The sequence below is a fragment of the Phacochoerus africanus genome, chromosome 7 (genome assembly GCF_016906955.1).
Source record: "Phacochoerus africanus isolate WHEZ1 chromosome 7, ROS_Pafr_v1, whole genome shotgun sequence".
Lineage (NCBI taxonomy): Eukaryota > Metazoa > Chordata > Mammalia > Artiodactyla > Suidae > Phacochoerus > Phacochoerus africanus.
The window spans coordinates 76,538,852-76,559,026 of NC_062550.1; the positions used below are offsets into that span (position 1 = coordinate 76,538,852).

Genomic DNA, 20,175 nt, shown 5'->3' on the forward strand with positions numbered 1-20,175 from the left:
TTAGGAGAGTCATTGCAAAGGCAGTAGAGAAAACAATTGTCTGCACCTGATGGCAGCTGCCAGCCTCAAGGGAATAGTGATTCAAATTAGTCATATTTGGACTTTCCATCGCTCTCTTAGTTGGGACTGCAACTGTGTCCTGACTTCTTTGTTGATTGGGTTTTAAAAATCTCTTCTTGTAGATGTAGTAAAAATATAGAAAACACATAGACCAAAGCTCTATTAAATGAATTATAATGTAACCACCTAGGAAAACCACTCCCCAGGTCAGGAGTTAAGACTTCATTAGCCTCTCTGAAACTTTCTGGGGTCCTCTCCTAAACACAGTCCCTTTTTTCCCCCTAAAGAATAACCACCATCTTGACTTTTTTGGTAATCATTTTCTCACTTATAATTTTAGCTCCCAAGTGATTTGCATACCTAAAAATGTAGTTTAGTAATGTGTGTTTATAAAGTGCTATTAAAGTCTCTTTCAATCTATAGACTTCCCAGCCGTCATATCTCCCTCTGTCTATCTCCCTTCTCCTCTTCCCTCTCTTTTCCTTCCCCTCCCCCTCCATCTCAGAAACGGAATGTGTAGCTATTGATGTTGAGTTGGCCATAGTCTGAATTTGGCTGACTGCCTCTCCAAATGGTATAATTTGATACACTTCTCTGTCCTCTGCATTCCATGTAATTTGCTCACATTGGGAAAGGTGTCGTTTTCTTCTCTCAGGTGGTAAAATGTCCAGTTATTTCATATGTGTGTGTGTGTGTGTGTGTGTGATGTTAGCAGCTCCTAATCCTTAGTACTAGGTCCATTGATTTGATTAACCAAGGACCACTGGCATGGGCATGCTCTATCATCCCTTCTTTGTTTGCTAACCGGCATAGTTCTATAAAGAGAAACCCTGTCTCATCTACTCTTTAGTTATTCCAGTGGTACAGTTTACAAAGGAAAAGCAAAATAAATACTGGATTCCCTCCTTTCATTTACTTCTCACCTGTCCCTCTTATATATCCATCCAGATCTTAAGGGACACGTCTCCTATTTTGAATGTCACTGCATCTGAGTGACATAAACTAACATAAACCAAAAGTGATGAAAAAAAAAGCTATATCTTCAAATACACACCCAACATGTGTTTTTATACTTTGGTGAATTTGTTCCTAAGGATGTTTGGAAACATAATCATCTAATCTCTGCTTATTTTTTTTTTTGTCTTTTGTTGTTGTTGTTGTTGTTGTTGTTGCTATTTCTTGGGCCGCTCCCTCGGCATATGGAGGTTCCCAGGCTAGGGGTCGAATCGGAGCTGTAGCCCCCGGCCTACGCCAGAGCCACAGCAACGCGGGATCCGAGCCGCGTCTGCAACCTACACCACAGCTCACGGCAACGCCGGATCGTTAACCCACTGAGCAAGGGCAGGGACCGAACCCGCAACCTCATGGTTCCTAGTCGGATTCGTTAACCACTGCGCCACGACGGGAACTCCTCTCTGCTTATTTTTAACCCATTATATTCCATATTATTACTGTCCAAGACAGATAACATCTAATCCATTTGCATTGTCAAAACATTGTTCAGATTAACTCATTTGTCTCTATCTACTTCAGACTTTGTATTATAATACAAGATGTTTCAGTTTAGTCATTTGAAAATCCAACCCTCCTACTCCAATGAAATTTAGAGACAATTGGAATTGTAGGTCTCCTTTCTCAAATCACCTTTCAATTCTTTGGGATGAGCCCATTAGGACAAAAGATGGAATCTTTCCAAGGTATGTAGGTCAATGGTAGCATTAGATAATTGATTTAAGAAGCTGCCCTTGCTCCCTGAGATAGAAACAAAAGGATAGGGGAACTAGTAATGACTAAAGAAAACAGCCAAGAATAATTGCTGAAAGAGTAACTTTAATTTGAAATTTCTTACTTCACTCTTCATTGTTTACATTTTTCTAAGAAAATATTTTAAAGCTGTGATTTTTAAATTTTTATTTAAAAACTAACCAAAAAATATTATAAAAAATCTCCAATAAGCAATAGTAGCTTCAATAATTGCTTTCTGTTTTGCCTTCAAAACCTGTTGCATAAAGAAGTTTTATCAGTGGAGGAAGCAAACACTTTTATTGATAGATGAGTGAACCATCCTTGCCTTACTGCGTTCTAATTCCTTGATATGATTTTTTAAAATACAGAATTTCAACATCTGAGAGTCATAGATTCTTTCACAGCTCAGCAGTATAGAATCCTTAAAAAAAAATAGTCAGTGCTTGCTTTGTAGATGTGAACTCTAGCATGAGAACACTTCATGGGAAGTGGTGTAGAGACACAAAGAAAATTAAAATTGAAAAAAAGCATCTAACATATTTTATAACTGCACCAAAGGAGATGGAATCTCTTTGTGGCCACCACTGACTTTCATAAAGTTCCCCTCAAATACCTCCTTGAAAACATCATCTCCATAAGAGAATCAAAATAATTTAATATTTACTACAAGTGATTTCTAATTTGCAGCAAGTCCTGGGAAACTTTGTTCACGTGCAAGTCCTCAGTTATGATGCCACTTTCATGCAGTGCTCTTAGCTTGGCTTTGATCCAGGCTGTTAGGTGAAATTAGGCCCTGAAAATCGGATTATTATATCCCAAGGGAAATGACTGATAAGGGACAGATGATTGCTCATCTCCTGGCTACTTGCTGGTGTTGAGGTGTTGCTAGTTGCAAAGCCAATTTGTTAACAATTAGTGCTCATTAGAATCATTTCCTGTTATCGATTCTAAACATTTGACAAAGCACTTTTAGGGAATTGGACCCCCCAAAGTAGCTATCCATAAGTGTTGAGCAATTAAAAATCTTCAAGATCCAATGTAATTCTTAACCAGAGTCATCAGATTCCAAGTAATTATTTTTGCTTTGGAACCCACCTGCTATCCTGTCCAGTTTAAAGATGTGCTGGTACAAGGACATACTTCTTAATTAGCAGAGGTTGTGGGTAAGTCAGTATGGGAACAAAAGGAATTTTCTTTTTATTATCTGCTTTAGCTGTTTGTAGTGTATCTCTAAAGGACCAAAAAAAAAAAAAAAAACACCAGCTTGCAATATGATATATATAGTGGGAGTGTGAAAATACATGCATTGCTTCTATTATCTAAACATCTGAGCTTAGTTTTTAAGTCCGTGTTCACCTTTGTACATTATTAACTCTAAATATAGCATCATAAATGGAGTCATCGTGCATTACATTAGAATTTAAATATTGCCAGTGTCAGCTTTCTGAAGTATTATATATGACTTTAATAAAATTAGCATAAATGCTATATGCATTTGAAATTTTTCTGAGAAAAGGTATTGTATTTATTTAATTTTTAAATATAGATCTGCATGCATTACAGTGCTGCAAATTTGTATTCAATAGATATGCCCTTATTATCTAATTAAAATATTTATTATCTGTGCAGGTATATCTACTAATACTTATATATTCTTTCCTTAGAGTAGGAAAATATGCCTTATTTTTTCTCTAGTAGGTAACAGTCTTTACATATGAACTATGGGTTATTTTTTAGGATCAGAATTAAAACTCCGAATGACACCTCTCCCCATCTTCTGCTCCTTTTCCAAATTTTCCGTTGCCTCTGTATTTATTTTATAAATGTAAATCATTTCTCCTATTCATTTTCCCCTAGACGTAATAATGCTGAAAATACTTCTAACTGTGGCAAAACATGGATAGGGGAACTTAGTATTTCTGATTCCGAATTTCTTATCCCCCTATTAAAAGCTCACATTAAGGGAGAAATTAAGTGAATGTGCTTCTTTGAAATGCCCTGTGCTCAACCCCTCTATCCTTAATAAACAGAGATGGTATTGACACAAGTGAATTTTGTTTAACCACACTACATTTGCTTCTTAATTAGTGAATATTCATCTGTCATCAGGAGCAGCTATGACACCCCTCCCTGCTAACATGTTCTGTCATAAATAATCAATGAGGCTCTATTAATATTCATGAGCTGGAATCTGTGTAGTCATGTGCACTGATGCAGAGACAGGGGGAGTGTTGCCATGAACTGACTGGAAACTCTGTGTGTGTATCGGTGAGTGCAAGATACTTAGGGAAAGCGAAGAAGAGCACGCTGCTACAGCACCACCCTGGCTTGTGCTTCCAGCTAACAGCGGTTTGTCTGTGTTTCTGGACTGAAGTGACTGATGAAAAACAGTAGTCAAGTCTGGAGGGTGATTCCCTTTCAGTTCACTTGCCTTTCAGTTCTGGGGAAATTAGAAGATTTGCGCTCTCTCTCTGCTTCTTAGAATGGGCTGCAATTTGTGCACTTTTCAGAAAAGAGAGGAACACTACAAACTGCTGTATGAAGTTTCCCAGGTGAGTGCAGGATCTGATACCAGCAACTAAACAGCCAGGCTTTGTGTTTGTCTGAAAGCCTGGAAATGAACTGTGGCTAGCTTTATTTTTTCTTGCTGTAGATTTCAGAATTAAGGGCAGCTTTGCTGGTTGGGGGCTCTTTTATTTTGGTTTTGGGGTGGCAGTTTTCAGCTTCCTTGCCACTCCCCCTTCAGATGACTTCCTGTGGGATTCTTTTTAACATTTTTTTGTATCTACTGCCAAGATGTCAGTCAAGTAAAAGGAGTAACACTGAAATCTGTGTCTGTAATATTTTGAGACCCCTCTTTCATTTTGGAATAGTGTTGACATTTGAAAATCAAATGTATCATTGTCTGCATAAATAGTGGGATTTAATAGGTCTGTGAGCTCAGTTATTTTGAATAGACAGGAAAAGTTTCTTGCCAAATCTTGTTAGTCAGAGGAATTATTTGATTAATTAGGAATTTGTGCTTTGGTTTAAGAGGAAGACCTGGTATGTTTGTATTTTAGAAGAAAAAAAAATACATGCTGTGTCTTGGCTTAAAAAAGGAGATCAAGGAATTTTCCTATCACTTGTTCTTGGATCCTTTTTATAATTTTTTGGTCTCTTTAGCGTAGAAATTAATTTTAAGAGCTTATTACAATCTGTGTATTGTAATAAAAAGGAAAAAAGTATTTAAAGTCAAATGTCCCTTTAATATATATCTGAGGGCTTTTCAGAATACAAATAAGAAAACTACATTCCTAGCCTTCAGAGTTTTCATGGAATTCTGTTAATTCACCATTTTATTTGGGCAGGTTTCCCAGGGGTCTGTACACGTAAGTCCATGTTTCTTGTTTGGCAAAATAAAGTTTATGTCTCCCTTCTTCCAGTTTGTCCCAGATGTGACACACTGCTAGTTTTGTTTTTAGAGGATGTCGTTGATGAAAGAATGTTTGGGATGCTGGTGGTCTGTGGGCACAGCAGTAACCAGGGGCCCACTGGCTACCGGTTGCCTCAGATTTCCCCCTGACGTGATTCATTTCACAGTGGGCTAATTACAAAGTGGCTTTGCTACACATGAAACAGCCTCCTCAGTTGCAGTGTTAATGCACATTTTCATGGTAATGTGATCAGAGGCTCATTAGCCAGTTTCCAAAATGATCCTCTGCATTAATTAAATATAAAAATGACTCCTTTATCACCATAGAGAGGAAAAGGAAGATTAACATTGTTAACTACACCAGGGAAAATACCTTTTGCTTTTGTTTTGTTTTGTTTTGTTTGCTACAAACTTGCAAGACTAGGCTAAAATCATCTTCATTCCTAGATAAGCTCTCCTCCACTTGGACTCATGAAAACAGTCTCTAGGTGGAACACTTCCCTTTAGTTTGGTTTGTTGGAGTTTTGAGTTCTAGTATTGTTTTTCTTCGGGTGATGGAGGAGCAGGGGAGGGTATTTCTCAATCTGGTTTTTTTTTTTTTTTTCTGTGAATCACTAAATTGACAGAAAAGTATAATATGGAGGAAGTGGTAGGTGGCATCCTCTGTGATTATGCCTCCGTTAAGCTGTTTATGTTCTGCTAAGAAATCAAGCCGGGAAAGCTGCATCCAGGAAGGACCACTGTATTTGTTAAGGAGCCTTTGTTGTAGAATTTTTAAAATGCTCATGTGAGAGTTTTGCCTTTAAGTGCTTCCTAAATCTTGAGAAAATAGATAAGGCACCCTCTTTATTGCCTCCACCTGTACTCCTTCATATATTTATTTTATTTTCTCTACTCTTGAGTTGCAGTACTTATGATCTTTAATAAAGGGGGCGAAAATGAAGTATTGGCTCCCATTTAACCGGCTTTTATTAGATAAGTTAAAACCCCAGCTTAAAGGTCTTGCGTGCGTTTTCCAAGGGGAGCCCTCCTACAGTTTGTTCCTAGCTTTGCACTCTATTTTATTGAGTTAATGGAATAGATAAGATATCAAAGGAAACCAGTGATAGGCTCATATAATACACGGGAGCCCCGTGTGGTGCTGCAAACTTGTTTCTATTTTTATTTGGCGGCGAGGCAGCTCTGAGGACACGTGAAAGAACATGTTCTTTACCAGGTGTTCACGAGGGTGCAGCGCTGCCCCCAGAAGAGAGGATACAATTTACAAAAGTGACTTGGGACTGGTATATTAAGACCAATTAGCTCCTACCAATATTAACAACTGATGACCCAAATCCTATGTATTTATTTATAGACTTGTAATCCTCCCATGACTGCCTTTTTTGTTTCTTGTGTTATCATTTCTTAAAAGCTAAGGCAAATTAAAGTGTATCAGGGGATGTCAAAGTTTAGGATGAGCAGTGAATAGTAAATACCTGACCAAGAGCAAAACGATCGTTTCTCTAGCGCAGACTCATTTTGATACTGACCTTTTTCACATTTTCACTCTATATTTCTAGAATTTTGCCATCTGAATATATGGGCCAACTAGAATGCAGTTTCAGGTTTATAACTGCAGTAAACAAAAGCAAATGTGTTCACTGAGGAGTCTAGTGAAACCATCAGAATCATGTATGTAGGTGTGAAATCAGGTCGGGTTTAAATTGTGTTGATATTTTTTGTTCCAACAGAGGAGCTAAGAATTTCAGATGGCAGAAGAGAAGGAATGTTGCCCGGAGAAAATTATTTTCAGCTGGAGTTGGGCCAGTCCAGCTCTACTATGAACACAGATCCAAGAACTAGGATTGGTATAGATCCAGTAACCTTCACACCAAGCAATTTTCATGCATCTATTAATTTTTATACGTGCCAGGGACACAATTGTTATCTGCAGTGATTTATGTTATTCAAAGTAGTTTATTAACCTCTTAAGAATTTATAAATGGGTAATTTGAACAATGCCCTTCTAAGGACATGGACCAAATTGCCTGTTTTGTATTAATCTGATTAAATAGCCAGCTGGACCAAGAGCACTGCAGTAGTTTGTTCAGCATGTCTGACCTAAAAACAGATTTCTTTTTGAGGGAGATTGCATGGAAATATATAGATCTGTTGACTTCATAGCTTGATTTTGTTCATAGGTAAATCAAATGTAACTTTTTGGTGGATGAAATAACGGAAATTATCAACAAGCTGTTCATTGGTGTCCAATCACCATGTTCAAAATATGGGGAAATATTAACTGTTTTGGCACAACCAGAAGGTCTCCCCATGACCTGCACCTGTGGATTAGTATCATAAACTGAAACAGAACCTACATTGACAGTGACAACAGTCACAGTTGTTGATTGACAGCAGCTAACAGTGAGCTCTTACTTTATCCTAGGCACTATGCTGACTCAACATGTGTTTCCCTAAGCATCATCTTATTTAATGCTCATGAAATCCCAGCAAGGAGTTACAGAGTAACAGCCAATAATTTTAAAATATGTTCAAGTCTCCTTTATTCGACAGTGAGTTTCTTCAACCTCACATAATCTCCCTTCTCTAGTAACTGTCCTATATCTCTGAGAAATTTATTTAGTCTTATACTATGGAAACCCAACTCATAATGTCTTAACCTCTTTACCCTTATGTCATCCTTTCCCCACATTCCTTAGGGCTGGTGGAGTTCTCACCACCCCTCTTGCTATCAGTAAAACACAAAAAACACTGAATGAGGTACTTCTATCTTCTTCATCCACACAGTGACCTTCTGGTAATTTTATTGCTGTACTTTCTCCGGTGTTAATTCCAACCTTCCCACAGTCACAGTCCCTTTTGTTCACTCTCTCTGATGTCATGGAAACAAATTCTCCACTTTGAATTTGTCAGTGTGCCAGCCACTGTGATTGCTGTTGCTAAAATAATATTTCTAGAAAGTATTCGGTGCCTCCCAATTACTACGGAATGAACTTACAGGATGAACTAAAACTTCCTATTCTAATATGTTCAGGGACGCCTTGCACTGGTTCTAGGTTTTTTTCTGGCTTCCTCTCTCACTGATCTTCGGCTAATGCAATTTATCATTTTTCCACACCAGTCTTCTCGCTTTTCTCTTTAAGTTAACTTCCCAACTTAGACCTTCATAACTTAGTTCTTTTCCATCAGTCTCTGTGGAATGCCCGCTATATCCGCTCTCACCTCTGTCTCTTTGCTTCCATCACAAGCTATACTGACCCTGCCCCTCTCCTTGGGCAGAGAGCTTTTTGCAATTATTGACTTTTAAAATCTTGATGTCTTCCCACCTTGGAAATCTCATAGCATTTTGCTGGCACTTTGTAGAATTTATTTTTCATGTCCATCTGTCTGGTATTATAGTCAAGTGTGTGTGATTGAATTGTGAGCTCCTTGAAGACAGGTCAGGTGCTTGACTGTCCTTTAACACCCATCCTGCCAGCCAGCAGACACTCACTGAGACCCACCATGGTGCCTTGCAAAACCACAGCCTCTGCCCCAACCCTAGCTTGTGGTGAAGGATGAAGGACTATATCACTCTGCTTTCCTCTCTGCCCCACACCTATTAGCTGGCTAAACTAGGAGCATGTCACCTAGTACATGAAATTGAGGGTACAATTGGATTTTTTTTTCAGTATCAGAAATTTATATTGGGAAACAGGCCATTACTAGGGGGATTAGATGCAAAGGAATGCAGAGAGTGAGAGAGAAGGCTTTAAGTAGATTGGGGAGCTTGAGAGTCAAATCTATGAGAATCAAGGATTCTAAGAGAATCAGAAACACCTGAGAAATGAAGCACATAGGTCATGAGAAAGAGAAGCATAAAGAATAAATAGCAAATCTTCAGAGTGAAGAAATCAGAGAAGGGGAAATGAGGTCTGGGGAGAGGGAAGAAGGCCACTGAGTTCGTCATGGGCAATCCAAGCAATTTTGGCAGGTAATGAGCATTAGAACAAGAACTTGGCATATATGTGTTTGGTGGATAAGATCTCAAAAAAAGATGTAAAAAGTGAGGAGAAAAACTGACCAGTGAGGAGAGGTGTGAACCAAGGACACATTACCAAGAAACGCAAAAGGAAGATAAAAAAGGAAAAAAATGAAATTGTAATAGAGCGAGAAGGAAGAAGAACAGAAAGTTGTGGGAGAAGCCAAGCAAAGAGGTATCTAAAAAAGAGCGGCCAGTGTGGTCAGGTTAAGAAGAGCAGTAGCTTTGGATTAGAAAATATGTGATGTATACAGTGGAATACTACTCAGCTACAAAAAAAGAACAGAATAATGCATTTGCAGCAACATGGATACAACTAGAGATTCTTATACTAAGTGAAGTGAGTCAGAAAGAGAAAGACAAATACCAAATGATATCACTCATATGTGGAATCCAAAATATGGCACAAACGAACCTATCTGCAAAACAAAAACAGACTCGCAGATAGGGAGTAGATTTGTGGTTGCCCATGGGGAGGGGAGAAGAATGGAATGGATAGGGAATTTGGTGTTGGTAGATACAAATTATTACATTTAGAATGGATAGAAATAAAGTCCTACTGTAAAGCACAGGAAACTATATCCAATCTCTTGAGATAGACCATGATGGAAGATAGTAAGAGAAAAAGAATGTATATATATTATTTCTGCTGTACACTACTCTGTACAGCAGAAATTGACACACTATAAATCAGCTCTACTCTTAAAAATATATATAAATATGTGCTGTACTACCCAGGAAGGACTTGCTGCCTCAGCTCTTGAGAGTATTGTAAGCCCCTCAGGGACTGTCTTATCTGCACAGAGCCTCTCACCCAAGTTTATCTCCTCCCAGGAGGCTCAATCCATCCAATGACAGGTGGGTGCAAATATACACAGGCCTGGGCACCTTAGCCTGAATTGGGACCTCTGAAAGGCAACTCCACCTCCAGGGCTCCCTGCAGTTGTTGTTGGGCCAGCATCATAATTCAGTTCTCCTTCTGCCCAATCCTGCTTCCTTCTTCTCCCTTCTGCAAAGTGAACACTCCTTAGCAAGAGCCTTGCCCCCTAAAGTCTGTCTCAGAATTGGTTTCCTGGAGAACCTAACCTGGAGAGAGGTCCTAGTGACAATTTAACAGGCCTCTCAATAACAGAAATGTGAACAAAACACAGAAGGTGGTGGATTCCAAGAGGAGGTCGACTGCACTTTCCAGGAGTTTCTCTGAGATAAAATAGATTATTTTAAAAAATGGAGTTACTACTAACATTGGAGTCCAAATTTACCCAGCTCTTTTTGTGGAATGCAAAATTACTTAAAATTGTGACTATTAAAAATGAAAGTTGTTTTTACTTCTACTTTAAAAAGTGAAATAAGTAGTTCCCATCATGGCTTAGCAGTTTACGAACCTGTCTAGTAACCATGAAGTTGCGGGTTAGATCCCTGGCCTCGCTCAGTGGGTTAAGGATCTGGTATTGCCATGAGCTGTGATGTAGGTCACAGTCGTGGCTCAGGTCCCGAATTGCTGTGGCTCCGGCATAGGCTGACGGCTACAGCTCTGATTGGACCCCAAGCCTGGGAAACTCCGTATGCCGTGGGTGCGGCCCTAAAAAGACAAAAAATAAAAAAATAAGGAGTTCCTGTTATATCTCAGTGGTTAACGAATCCAACGGGGAACCATGGGGTTGAGGGTTCCATCCCTGGCCTTGCTCAGTGGGTTGGGGATCTGGCGTTGCCGTGAGCTGTAGTGTGGGTTGCAGATGCGGCTCGGATCCTGCGTTGCTGTGGCTCTGGTGTAGGCCGGTGGATACAGCTCTGATTCCACCCCTAGCCTGGGAACCTCCATATGCCGCAGGAGTGGCTCAGGAAATGGCAAAAAATAAATAAATAAATAAATAAATAAATAAATAAATAAATAAATAATAAAAAGTAAGATAAATTGATTTCACGTCGAACTACGATGTTCATAGGGTGATGATAATATAGTGATTACAAAAATAAAGCATGTACATTTATCTAGAATTTACTTTATCCAAGACTTTTGAAGAAAGCCTTAAATGTTAGAGCATTTTTATATGGGTAAAAATAAATATTTTAATAATTTCAATTAATTTAGGTAGGTTTAAGAAATGAAGTGCCTTTCTCTACTAGAAGGTTCAGAATATCACATATTTTGTTAAATATATACCTTTAATTTCTTCAAGTTTTTACCACTCACTGCATTGTTCTAGACCCAGGAAAAGGCCAACCAACTCTCATTGCTTATCTTGCTATTTAGATGAAATACTGGAGGAAAACATTTCACTGGTTCCATGTTACACACAAAGGAGACATGTTGCTGAAAACTTAGCCAGTTGATATGCTGAGATATTTGACTCTTCAACTCACCTGAATTTGCTGGTTAAGTATGATAATCTGATTTGAAAATCTTTCATTTCAATTTTTGTGAAAAATATTTTGAAAATACATGATGTTATTTACATAATTACTTGACATATGCACATTTACTGTTCACTTCCAATCATGTTAGTAGCAAATGAGCTGTACATCTTTAGGAAACAGTGATTTCCGGACTTAACAAGAGAAACTGCTTCTGAAGATTAATCAATAGTGAAAAATTCTTGCACAACAGCCAATCATTGTCCAGGATATTCATTTTATGAGTAGATTTTCGTATATGGAATTATCATAGGTCATTAGGAGGTATTCGATCAATCTTATTAAATGATTGAGAAAGGTATAAAAAATAAATCACTAGATTCACAGGAAGAGGCCCTTGACTATGGTCCTATGAAAGATAACTGCTCTTGAAAAGTTGATAATTCATGAAGGAAAGTGATCAGGTTGCCCAGAACAGCATCTGCCTCAATCACTCTTTTCTCTTATAATCCATCCTTGGACATAAACCGTAAGAATTTTAGGTGTTATTCTTTTATTTCTCCTTTTTTTAAACTGAAGTATGGTTAATGGACAATGTTAGATTAGTTTCAAGGTTACGGCAAAGTAATTCAGTTATACATATACACACATATCTTTTCTCAGATTCTTTTCCATTATAGATCATTACAAGATATTGAGTAAACTTCCCTTTGCTATACAGAAGGTCTTCGTTGTGTATCTACTTAATCTATAGTAGTGTGAATCTTTTAATCCAAAACTACTAATTTATCTCTCTCCCTCCTTTGGTAGTCATAAGATTGTTTTCTATGTCTGTGAGTCCCTTTCTGTTTTTATAAATAGGTTTGTTTGTATTACTTTTTTATATTCAACACATAAGTGATATCGTGATATCCGTCTTTCTCTCTCTGGCTTATTTCACTTAGCGTGATAGTCTCTAGGTCCACCCTTGTTGCTGCAAATGGCATTATTTTATTCTTTTTATGGCTAGTATTCCATTGTATATATGTACCACATCTTCTTTATCCATTCTCTGTCTATGGAAGAATGTCCATTCTTTATCCATTCTTCTGTCAATGTCTTGGCTATTGTAAATATTGCTGCAGTGAACATTGAGATGCATATGTGTTTTTGGTTCGTTCTCTTTCTTTCTTTCTTTCTTTGCCACACCTGTGACATGTGGAAGTTCCCATGGTAGGGATCAAACTTGAGCCACAGCAGCAATCTGAGCCACAGAAGCGACAATGCCAGATCCTTAACCCCCTGAACCACCAGGGAACTCTGTGTATATATTTTTGAATTAGATGTTTTTTCCTGGATATATGCTCAGGAGTGTGATTGCTGGCATATATGGTAACTCTATTTTTAGTTTTTTAAGGAACCTCCATTCTGTTCTCCCCAAGGGCTGCACCAATTTACATTCCCACCAACAGTGAAGAAGGGTTCCTTTTTCCCCACATCCTCTTCAGGATTTGTTATTTGTAGACATTTTAATCATGGCCACTCTGACCATTGTGAGGGGATACCTCTTTGTAGTTTTGATTTGCATGTCTCTAATACTTAGCAATACTGAGCATCTTTTATTAGGTGTTATTCTTAATAAATGTCTTCTTGTGATTCATGAAGATTTAAGGACCACTGAGCAGTAATTTTGTCTTCAAATTTAGAATTCTAGGTAATTCAAGTGCAACTGTAATTTTCATGTCTGAATGCAAATTTCCAAAGTCATCCATAAACCCATCCTATCTGCACCTCTCTTCCAGCTGTATTCATTTATTCCTTCTCTCCTGATTCTATTACTCCCAATGTGGAATAATAGTTTTAAAAGGTTATTATGAAAACTTCATTGTTTCCTTCAACAAAAAAGCTTTGAAGGTAGCCACCTCATATTTTCCTGTGCTTCAGCATATAGCATCTGATTGCTGATTTGTGCTGTGTGGTCACAAGCTGTAAATCGTACTACTTTATGGTTCTTTGGGTTCTTAGTGAAGCACACCCCAACTTCTGTTTTATGTGGCTTTTTAGAAATACTGTAGGACATTTTTGGAAACTTACTCTCGTCGCAGTGAAAATTAGATTTTTTTTCCTGAACTAACCTTTTGTTCTAAGCTCCTTAAGAGTTTCTCTCAAATACCTTTATTTTTAAAATTAAAATTTTAAAAATTAAGAAAACTCTTTCAACTGTATGTGAACAAAGATAATTACTAAAATGCTCAGTATAGTTTTAAATCCGTAGATTAAAGACCACTTGTAATCAGTGATAGTTATATTTTCCTAAAATTGTATTATGGTGGACTTCAGATAATGTCTTTTAAAGTAAAGGAAAGCTTGGAAAAGAGTATTTCTCATTGAATAACCACAGTTACTTTGTACTTGCTTTGTGCGCGGCACCATCCTAGATAACACCAGAGGATGCAATAGAAGGATGACCTAAGAAGCCAGTCTTCAAGCATTATCATAAAGCAGTTAGAAGGCAAATGTGGAAATATGTGACCCTGACACAGCAGAAATTATGGAGAAAGAACAATTCTCTATGGGTTAGGATAATCTAAGGGTCTTCATGGAACAGCTTAACTAACGGTGGTTCTTATTTAGAATAACCTAAGTTAGGAGCCAAGGTTCATTTTTAAATTCAATATAATCCCTATATATACAGTCAGCCAAAGTAGTATGTTTGATGTCCAGAATTTATTGTAAAAGCAAAGCAAGTCATGAAATATCACTAAGAGGACATATTTAGGGAAAATGGGAGGGAGAGCCTGACCAAAACAGGATCCAAGAAAAGGGTAGTTGAATGTCTTGATCTTGCCAAAATGAATGGATTTGGTGTCATTGTCACTGCGGGGCTGTGTAAGTGCTAAGTCTGCAATCAAACAGAGTCTCTGAGGTCAATTTAAATGATACAACATGGGGAAATATTGTTTGCTCGGCACTTTATTTAAAAGACCATAGCCATGCTAAGTTGATCTGTGATGGATAGATTTTGCCATTCACTCCTTAAGTGTGCTATTTCCTTGGCAGCTCATGTTTATAATGTTTGAAGTTGGTTCTGCCTATGCAGTTGTGAACCACATTGTTAAGACAGCATGGAAAATACTGAAAATGTTTTACTCAGCTACTAGAGTATTATTTTTTGATAAGTGCTTGCTAAATGCCAACCATAGGAGGGGCACTGTGCACAGAAGAAAGAACACAGGCTTTGGAGTCAAGCAATAACACCAGTTGTTTATTCTCTGACTGTGAATGAGTTACTGATCTCATTGTGCCTTTGTTTAATTGATTAGTATCAACCTTGAAGCGCCTTATTGAGGAATAAATAAGATCGTACATTTAAAGGGCATAACACAATACAGGGATACCATAAATGATAACTTGTGATTTCCTGTCAGTCTAACAGTGATATTGTCCCCATTTGACCAATGAGAAAACTGAGGCATAAAGTAATCAAGTGACAAATTCACATCGTCAGGAAGTAGAACACCTGAAATTCAAACCAGGATTTGCCTCATGCCAAAGTCCATGTTCATTTTGTTATAAATATCAAGTATCCTTCTTCCTTTGAGCTTTCCATATTTGTTCACTGAGCTGATTTATAAATACCGAACTCTTGGCACATAGTAGATCCTCAAAATATCCAGTCATGGTGGATGATGATATCATTTGTATTCCTCAACTGTCAAATGGGCCAGTAAACCTTGCTGTTCTTTCTTCCTCAAGTTTCTCCATTGTTTTCCAGTGTACTAAGTTGTGGCCCCCCCTCATAGCTTGAGTCAGGCATCACTTTTTCCAGTAAACGTTCCTGGAGCCCCTGCACTGAAGGAGGCCCCCTATTTTGTCCTTGCGAGGTGCTCCGTGCTTTCCTCTGTCGTAACCTGTACCAGGTGGTATCATTTCTCAGTTTACTTCGTTTATGGTTTTCACTCATCTCTGAATCTCTGGGGGTGGGGTAAAACCCTTGTTTTTAAATTAACCCAGTCCCCACAGCAATGTTTCTTGAATAAAGGATTGAATGACCAAATTCTAAATGAATTCTGTGTGCAGAACGATATGTTGAAGGTAACATAAAAGCAGAATAAGATGAGGTCCCTGCCCTCAAGGTGCTTACTGTCCCACAGGCTCCACTGGTTCACAGATAACTATAAATAAGGTTTGCTATTAGTTCTATGAGAGAGCAACACAGAGAGGAACAAAGTATCATGAGATATTACCATCATGAGATGGTATAGTAATAACGTACCGTATTATAGATAAAAATTAAAGTGCCTAACATATAATGTGTTATATAAACATTGTATAAAACAAAAGTGCTTTGTGTATAGTTAATCGATTATTGATTTAGTAACTGTCATGTTTCTTCATTTTTGCTTTCTGTGCTATAAAATTGAAGTAGCTATTTTGTGTAAAAGCAGCTTAATTTGTATTTCTTTTTATTTTATATGATTTATATCCATCATTGAAGTAGTAACATATGGCTAAATTATTACAATATCTATTATAGATATGTATATACATGCTCTCTTACTGTAAGAAGACTTCGAAATGATAATTAGAAATATAATAGAAAAATGCCTGAGTTTTCATGGACGATGTTGCCTTTGGTTTCAGAATTACTCTAACATTAACATGAGAATTTTCCAAGTGCAAATATAAATACATATCCCAATTAAGCCAAGAGCAGCCTAAGAAAACCATGAAAATCATTTTTAAAACTTTATGGTCTAAATTAAACCTAGTCCATAAGATACTAAAATAGAATTTGTAATAACTCAAAATGGTATTTCTTTTACTTATTATGCATTATTACTTGCAAAAGTGAGAATATTCTTTGAACCACGAGGAAAATGATGAGAATAAAGCTAATCCCCCTCACATACCCAGTATCAGTGAAACTTTTCAGAAAACTAACACAATGGCCCACAGATAACTTGAGCTAGAAAACTCAGAGAGGGTAGAAGTTAAGTTATGAATTCAAAAAGTTAACTTTTTAATCAGGATGCATTTTCCACTCTCACAAAAATTAGTTCTGAATGGTGATAGAAATGCCCATCATATTCTAAGTCAGACCAAAGTCTTAGCCAGATTCTGGGGTAACATGCAAAGGGAGGTGCAGAGGGAGGAGATTTTGCTATCTTGCTATGGTGCCACTTGACGAACTGAATATAAGGGTGGTGTCTCCACTCGACCTAAGAGTAAATCACTCTCAACCTTTGCGAATTTTCAAAGGCTTAATAAAAACTGTAAAAGTTTTTTAGAATTGCACTGTCAATTTAATGCAGTTAGTGGAATTGAGAGAAAATGAGGCAGCGACAATACTGCATTCAATTTAGTCCTATTTCACTGGATATGAAATTTAGACTAAAAAGTCTTGGAAAATATCTCCTCCCTAACTGGCATAGATTAGAGGGCTTAATTCAGTTTTTTCCATGATCACCTTCAGAAATAAAACATCACCAGTAAAAACCAGTACCTTAGCAAATGCATAAAATTATAGATTCCTTTGTGTGATGTTCAGATACACAGAAGATTATTCATAGATATATTTTGGTGGAGTCTGTGATTATCAATTCTTTTTCAGGTGTGTGGGGATCCATTTTAATATTAACTAGTCTAAAAAGTTGTTAAAATGAAGTTAAATATTAATTTAGAAAGAAGGGGCCTTATATGTCTTTCGTACTATCATCTCAGCCTCTCGAAAGCAAAGTAGCCAGGTCCTAGATTTCAGAAAAATGAAATTGTGGTTTCATAACTGATGAAGAACAATAGTGAGAAAAGCATTTAAAGCAAATGGGATTGGCATATGCACTCTGAGGTATGTGGAATGACTGGCCAACAGGGACCTGCCGTACAGCGCAGGCAAGTCTACCCAATATTCTGTGATGTTCTATGTGGGAAAAAAATCTGAAAAAGAATGGATATGTGTACATGTATAACTGAATTACTTTGTCATACAGTAGAAATTACTACAACATCGTAAGTCAACTGTACTTCAACAAAACTTTTAAAAAATGAAAAAAAATTTTAAAAGTAGGAATTCCCATTGTGGCTCAGTGTTAACAAACCCGACTAGTATCTAAGAGGACTTGGATTCAATCCCTGGCCCTGTTCAGTGGGTTAAGGATCCGGCATTGCTGTGAGCTGCAGTATAAGTCGCAGATGCGGTTCAGATTTAGCATTGCTGTGGCTGTGGCATAGGCTGGCAGCTGTAGCTCCAATTTGACCCACTACCTAGCCTGGGAACTTCCATATGCTGTGGGTACAGCCCTAAAAAAAAAAAAAAAAAAAAAGCAGGAGTTCCCACTGTGGCTTAGCGGGCTAAGAACCCAACCTAGTATCCATGAGGATGCAGGTTCAAATCCCTGGGCTCACTCAGTGGTTAAGGTTTCAGTGTTGCCAGAAGCTGCAGCATAAGTCACAGATGCGGCTTGGATCCTGCCTTGCCGTGGCTGTGGCGAAGGCCAGCAGCTGCAGCTCTGATTAGACCCCCTAGCCTGGGAACCTCCACATGCCAGAGGTTTGGCCCTAAAAAGAAAAAATAAAAAAAAGTAAAGCAAATGCTATACATAAATAGTCTCTCCAGCAGTTTCTGCATAAGATCACGTTAATGGGATGATCTTCTTGATGGATTATCATTTTCTGGCGGAGTAATTGACTCCCTGTCTGTGACGGCTGAACTGACCCTGCTGTCATTGAGTTACCCAGTGATCCTGTTATCAAATGTGCTAATGACCGCTCCTCAGAGCTTCCCTCTTCTTCCTCTCCCCATATACCTGGTTCTCACCTTCCACAACAACCAGAAAATCATTTTAAAACTGACCCCTCACTTCGAAGTTTGTTTTGATGGCTTTGAAGTAGTCACAGCTTTCCAGCCAGTATTATCTCTGTTGCATAGATCACAGAAAATCCTGAGAGAGAGAGACATTTATTAATTTGAAATGTTGAATCTTCTGTTGATATTTTTCAAATAGAATACATTTGAATTTTAAAGATCCTGTCATAAAGAATTGCTTTTGGAAGGTGCATAAGAGACAAATGCCTAACAGGACCTTAGAGAATTATCTACATATGTTTTTTAAATAACATCGTAGTATTCATAAGTTGGAACCAGTGGGTGGCCATATATATGATGGCTGATGGTTGTCTTGAATCCCTCAAAAAGGAAACTATCAGCACGAGTAAATGATTCCCCAGCCTCTGCGTGTCTTTTAATGCACTTTGGTTAGTCGCTGGATTACTTGAGAATCTGGAAGCCCACTAGAATCAGACTGCATTTAAATTATTAAATGTTATATGTTTTCACTTTTTTAAGTTATATAAAAAACACTTTTTGTCTGTGTAAATCCTAACAAAATAACAGTACATTACTTAACCCATTGTGAACGTGAACATACATGGTTATTATTTCATTCAGCCCAGTGTTTAAATTATCTTAATTCGCTGCAAAGAAAGATGGCTCTTTATTATATATGTATTGTCTGGTTATATGGCCTGGAAAACAGGTCCTGAGACCAAGATTTGTACGTGAGATGTTTGAGAGCTTTCTCCGGAACAGTGCTTGCAGGGGAGTGAAGGCGGTGGGACCAGGCGCAAGAAAAAGTCGACTGTGATGCAGTCCCAACAGCGACCCCAGCTAATGGCAGAGGGGGCTGTGAAGCTGGACTGGCCTTTCAGAATTATTCCTAAGGGAGGCAGGGCAGCCAGGCTTTGCCCTCCTGCATCCACTTTGGATGTGGCAGCTCCTGGGGAGGGGGCGTGGCTTGGCATAGGGCCATCAAGTCCCTTTAGCTGAGCACAGTGCCCAGAGTAGGACAAAGCCATGAGGTTGCAGCTGCCAGTGCCCCTAGGGGCTTGGCATGTGAGCACTTTGGACTCAGCACGCCTCCACTGCATGTACCAATTCATCTTGTAATATATGGACATAATTTCCAGCCTATAATAAAATCCCCTTCCGAAGGAATTTTAATCACTTGTCAGACAAGGTCAGGATCCTCAAAGTTAGATTGTTCTTCTCTTTATCCACTTTGTTGCTAGATTAAATCATTTTCTGGAATTAAGAGTGTCATTGGAGCATATTTTGAGAATGTGACATTGAAAGTCTGACCTGTAGAAATGTGATAAATTGTGTCCAGAGATTGATTTTGCTGAGTGCTAATACCACATCATGGAGCCCCGTAGTTTCCCTTACTAAATATTGCCCAGGCCATACTGTTGAACCCTGTGCTGCCACAGTCACCTCATCAGGATGTTTTCTGTCCTGTGACTAGTGGCTTCAAATGTACTCATCCATCTTCTTGTCCCATTACATTTTGTGTGACTGATGTTCTATACCCATTAAAATTGATGGGAAAGAACAAAGAGAAGAAAAATGTGCCCTTCAATTGATTACTTCTCTGAAAGAGCAAATGAGAATTCTCTAGTACCAACAAGAGATTTAGAGTGGTGGGTTTCCCCCCCATTTATTAAGTGCTTTAATTAGCTAGGTTTACCAAACAGAGGCTCCTCTTTATAAGAGCACATTATTTAGCCATGCTTTAAAATTCAACCTCCTTCTCAAATGTTTGAT

The 20,175-nt window shown here is 38.1% G+C and overlaps 1 protein-coding gene across 2 annotated transcripts in view; it reads left to right on the forward strand.

Moving 5' to 3' along the window:
- Positions 1 to 20,175, forward strand: part of PDZRN4 (PDZ domain containing ring finger 4) — a 363,814-nt gene that overhangs the window by 207,706 nt on the left and 135,933 nt on the right. The window contains exon 1 of one of the 2 annotated variants that reach the window (XM_047787977.1): positions 4,029 to 4,358. The exons of the other annotated variant lie outside the window; for it this stretch is intronic. Within the exon in view, the coding sequence (XP_047643933.1) occupies positions 4,290 to 4,358 (69 nt within the window). The 5' untranslated portion in view covers positions 4,029 to 4,289. Of the gene's footprint in view, positions 1 to 4,028; positions 4,359 to 20,175 lie in introns of those variants that run through there. 2 annotated transcript variants of the gene reach the window in all.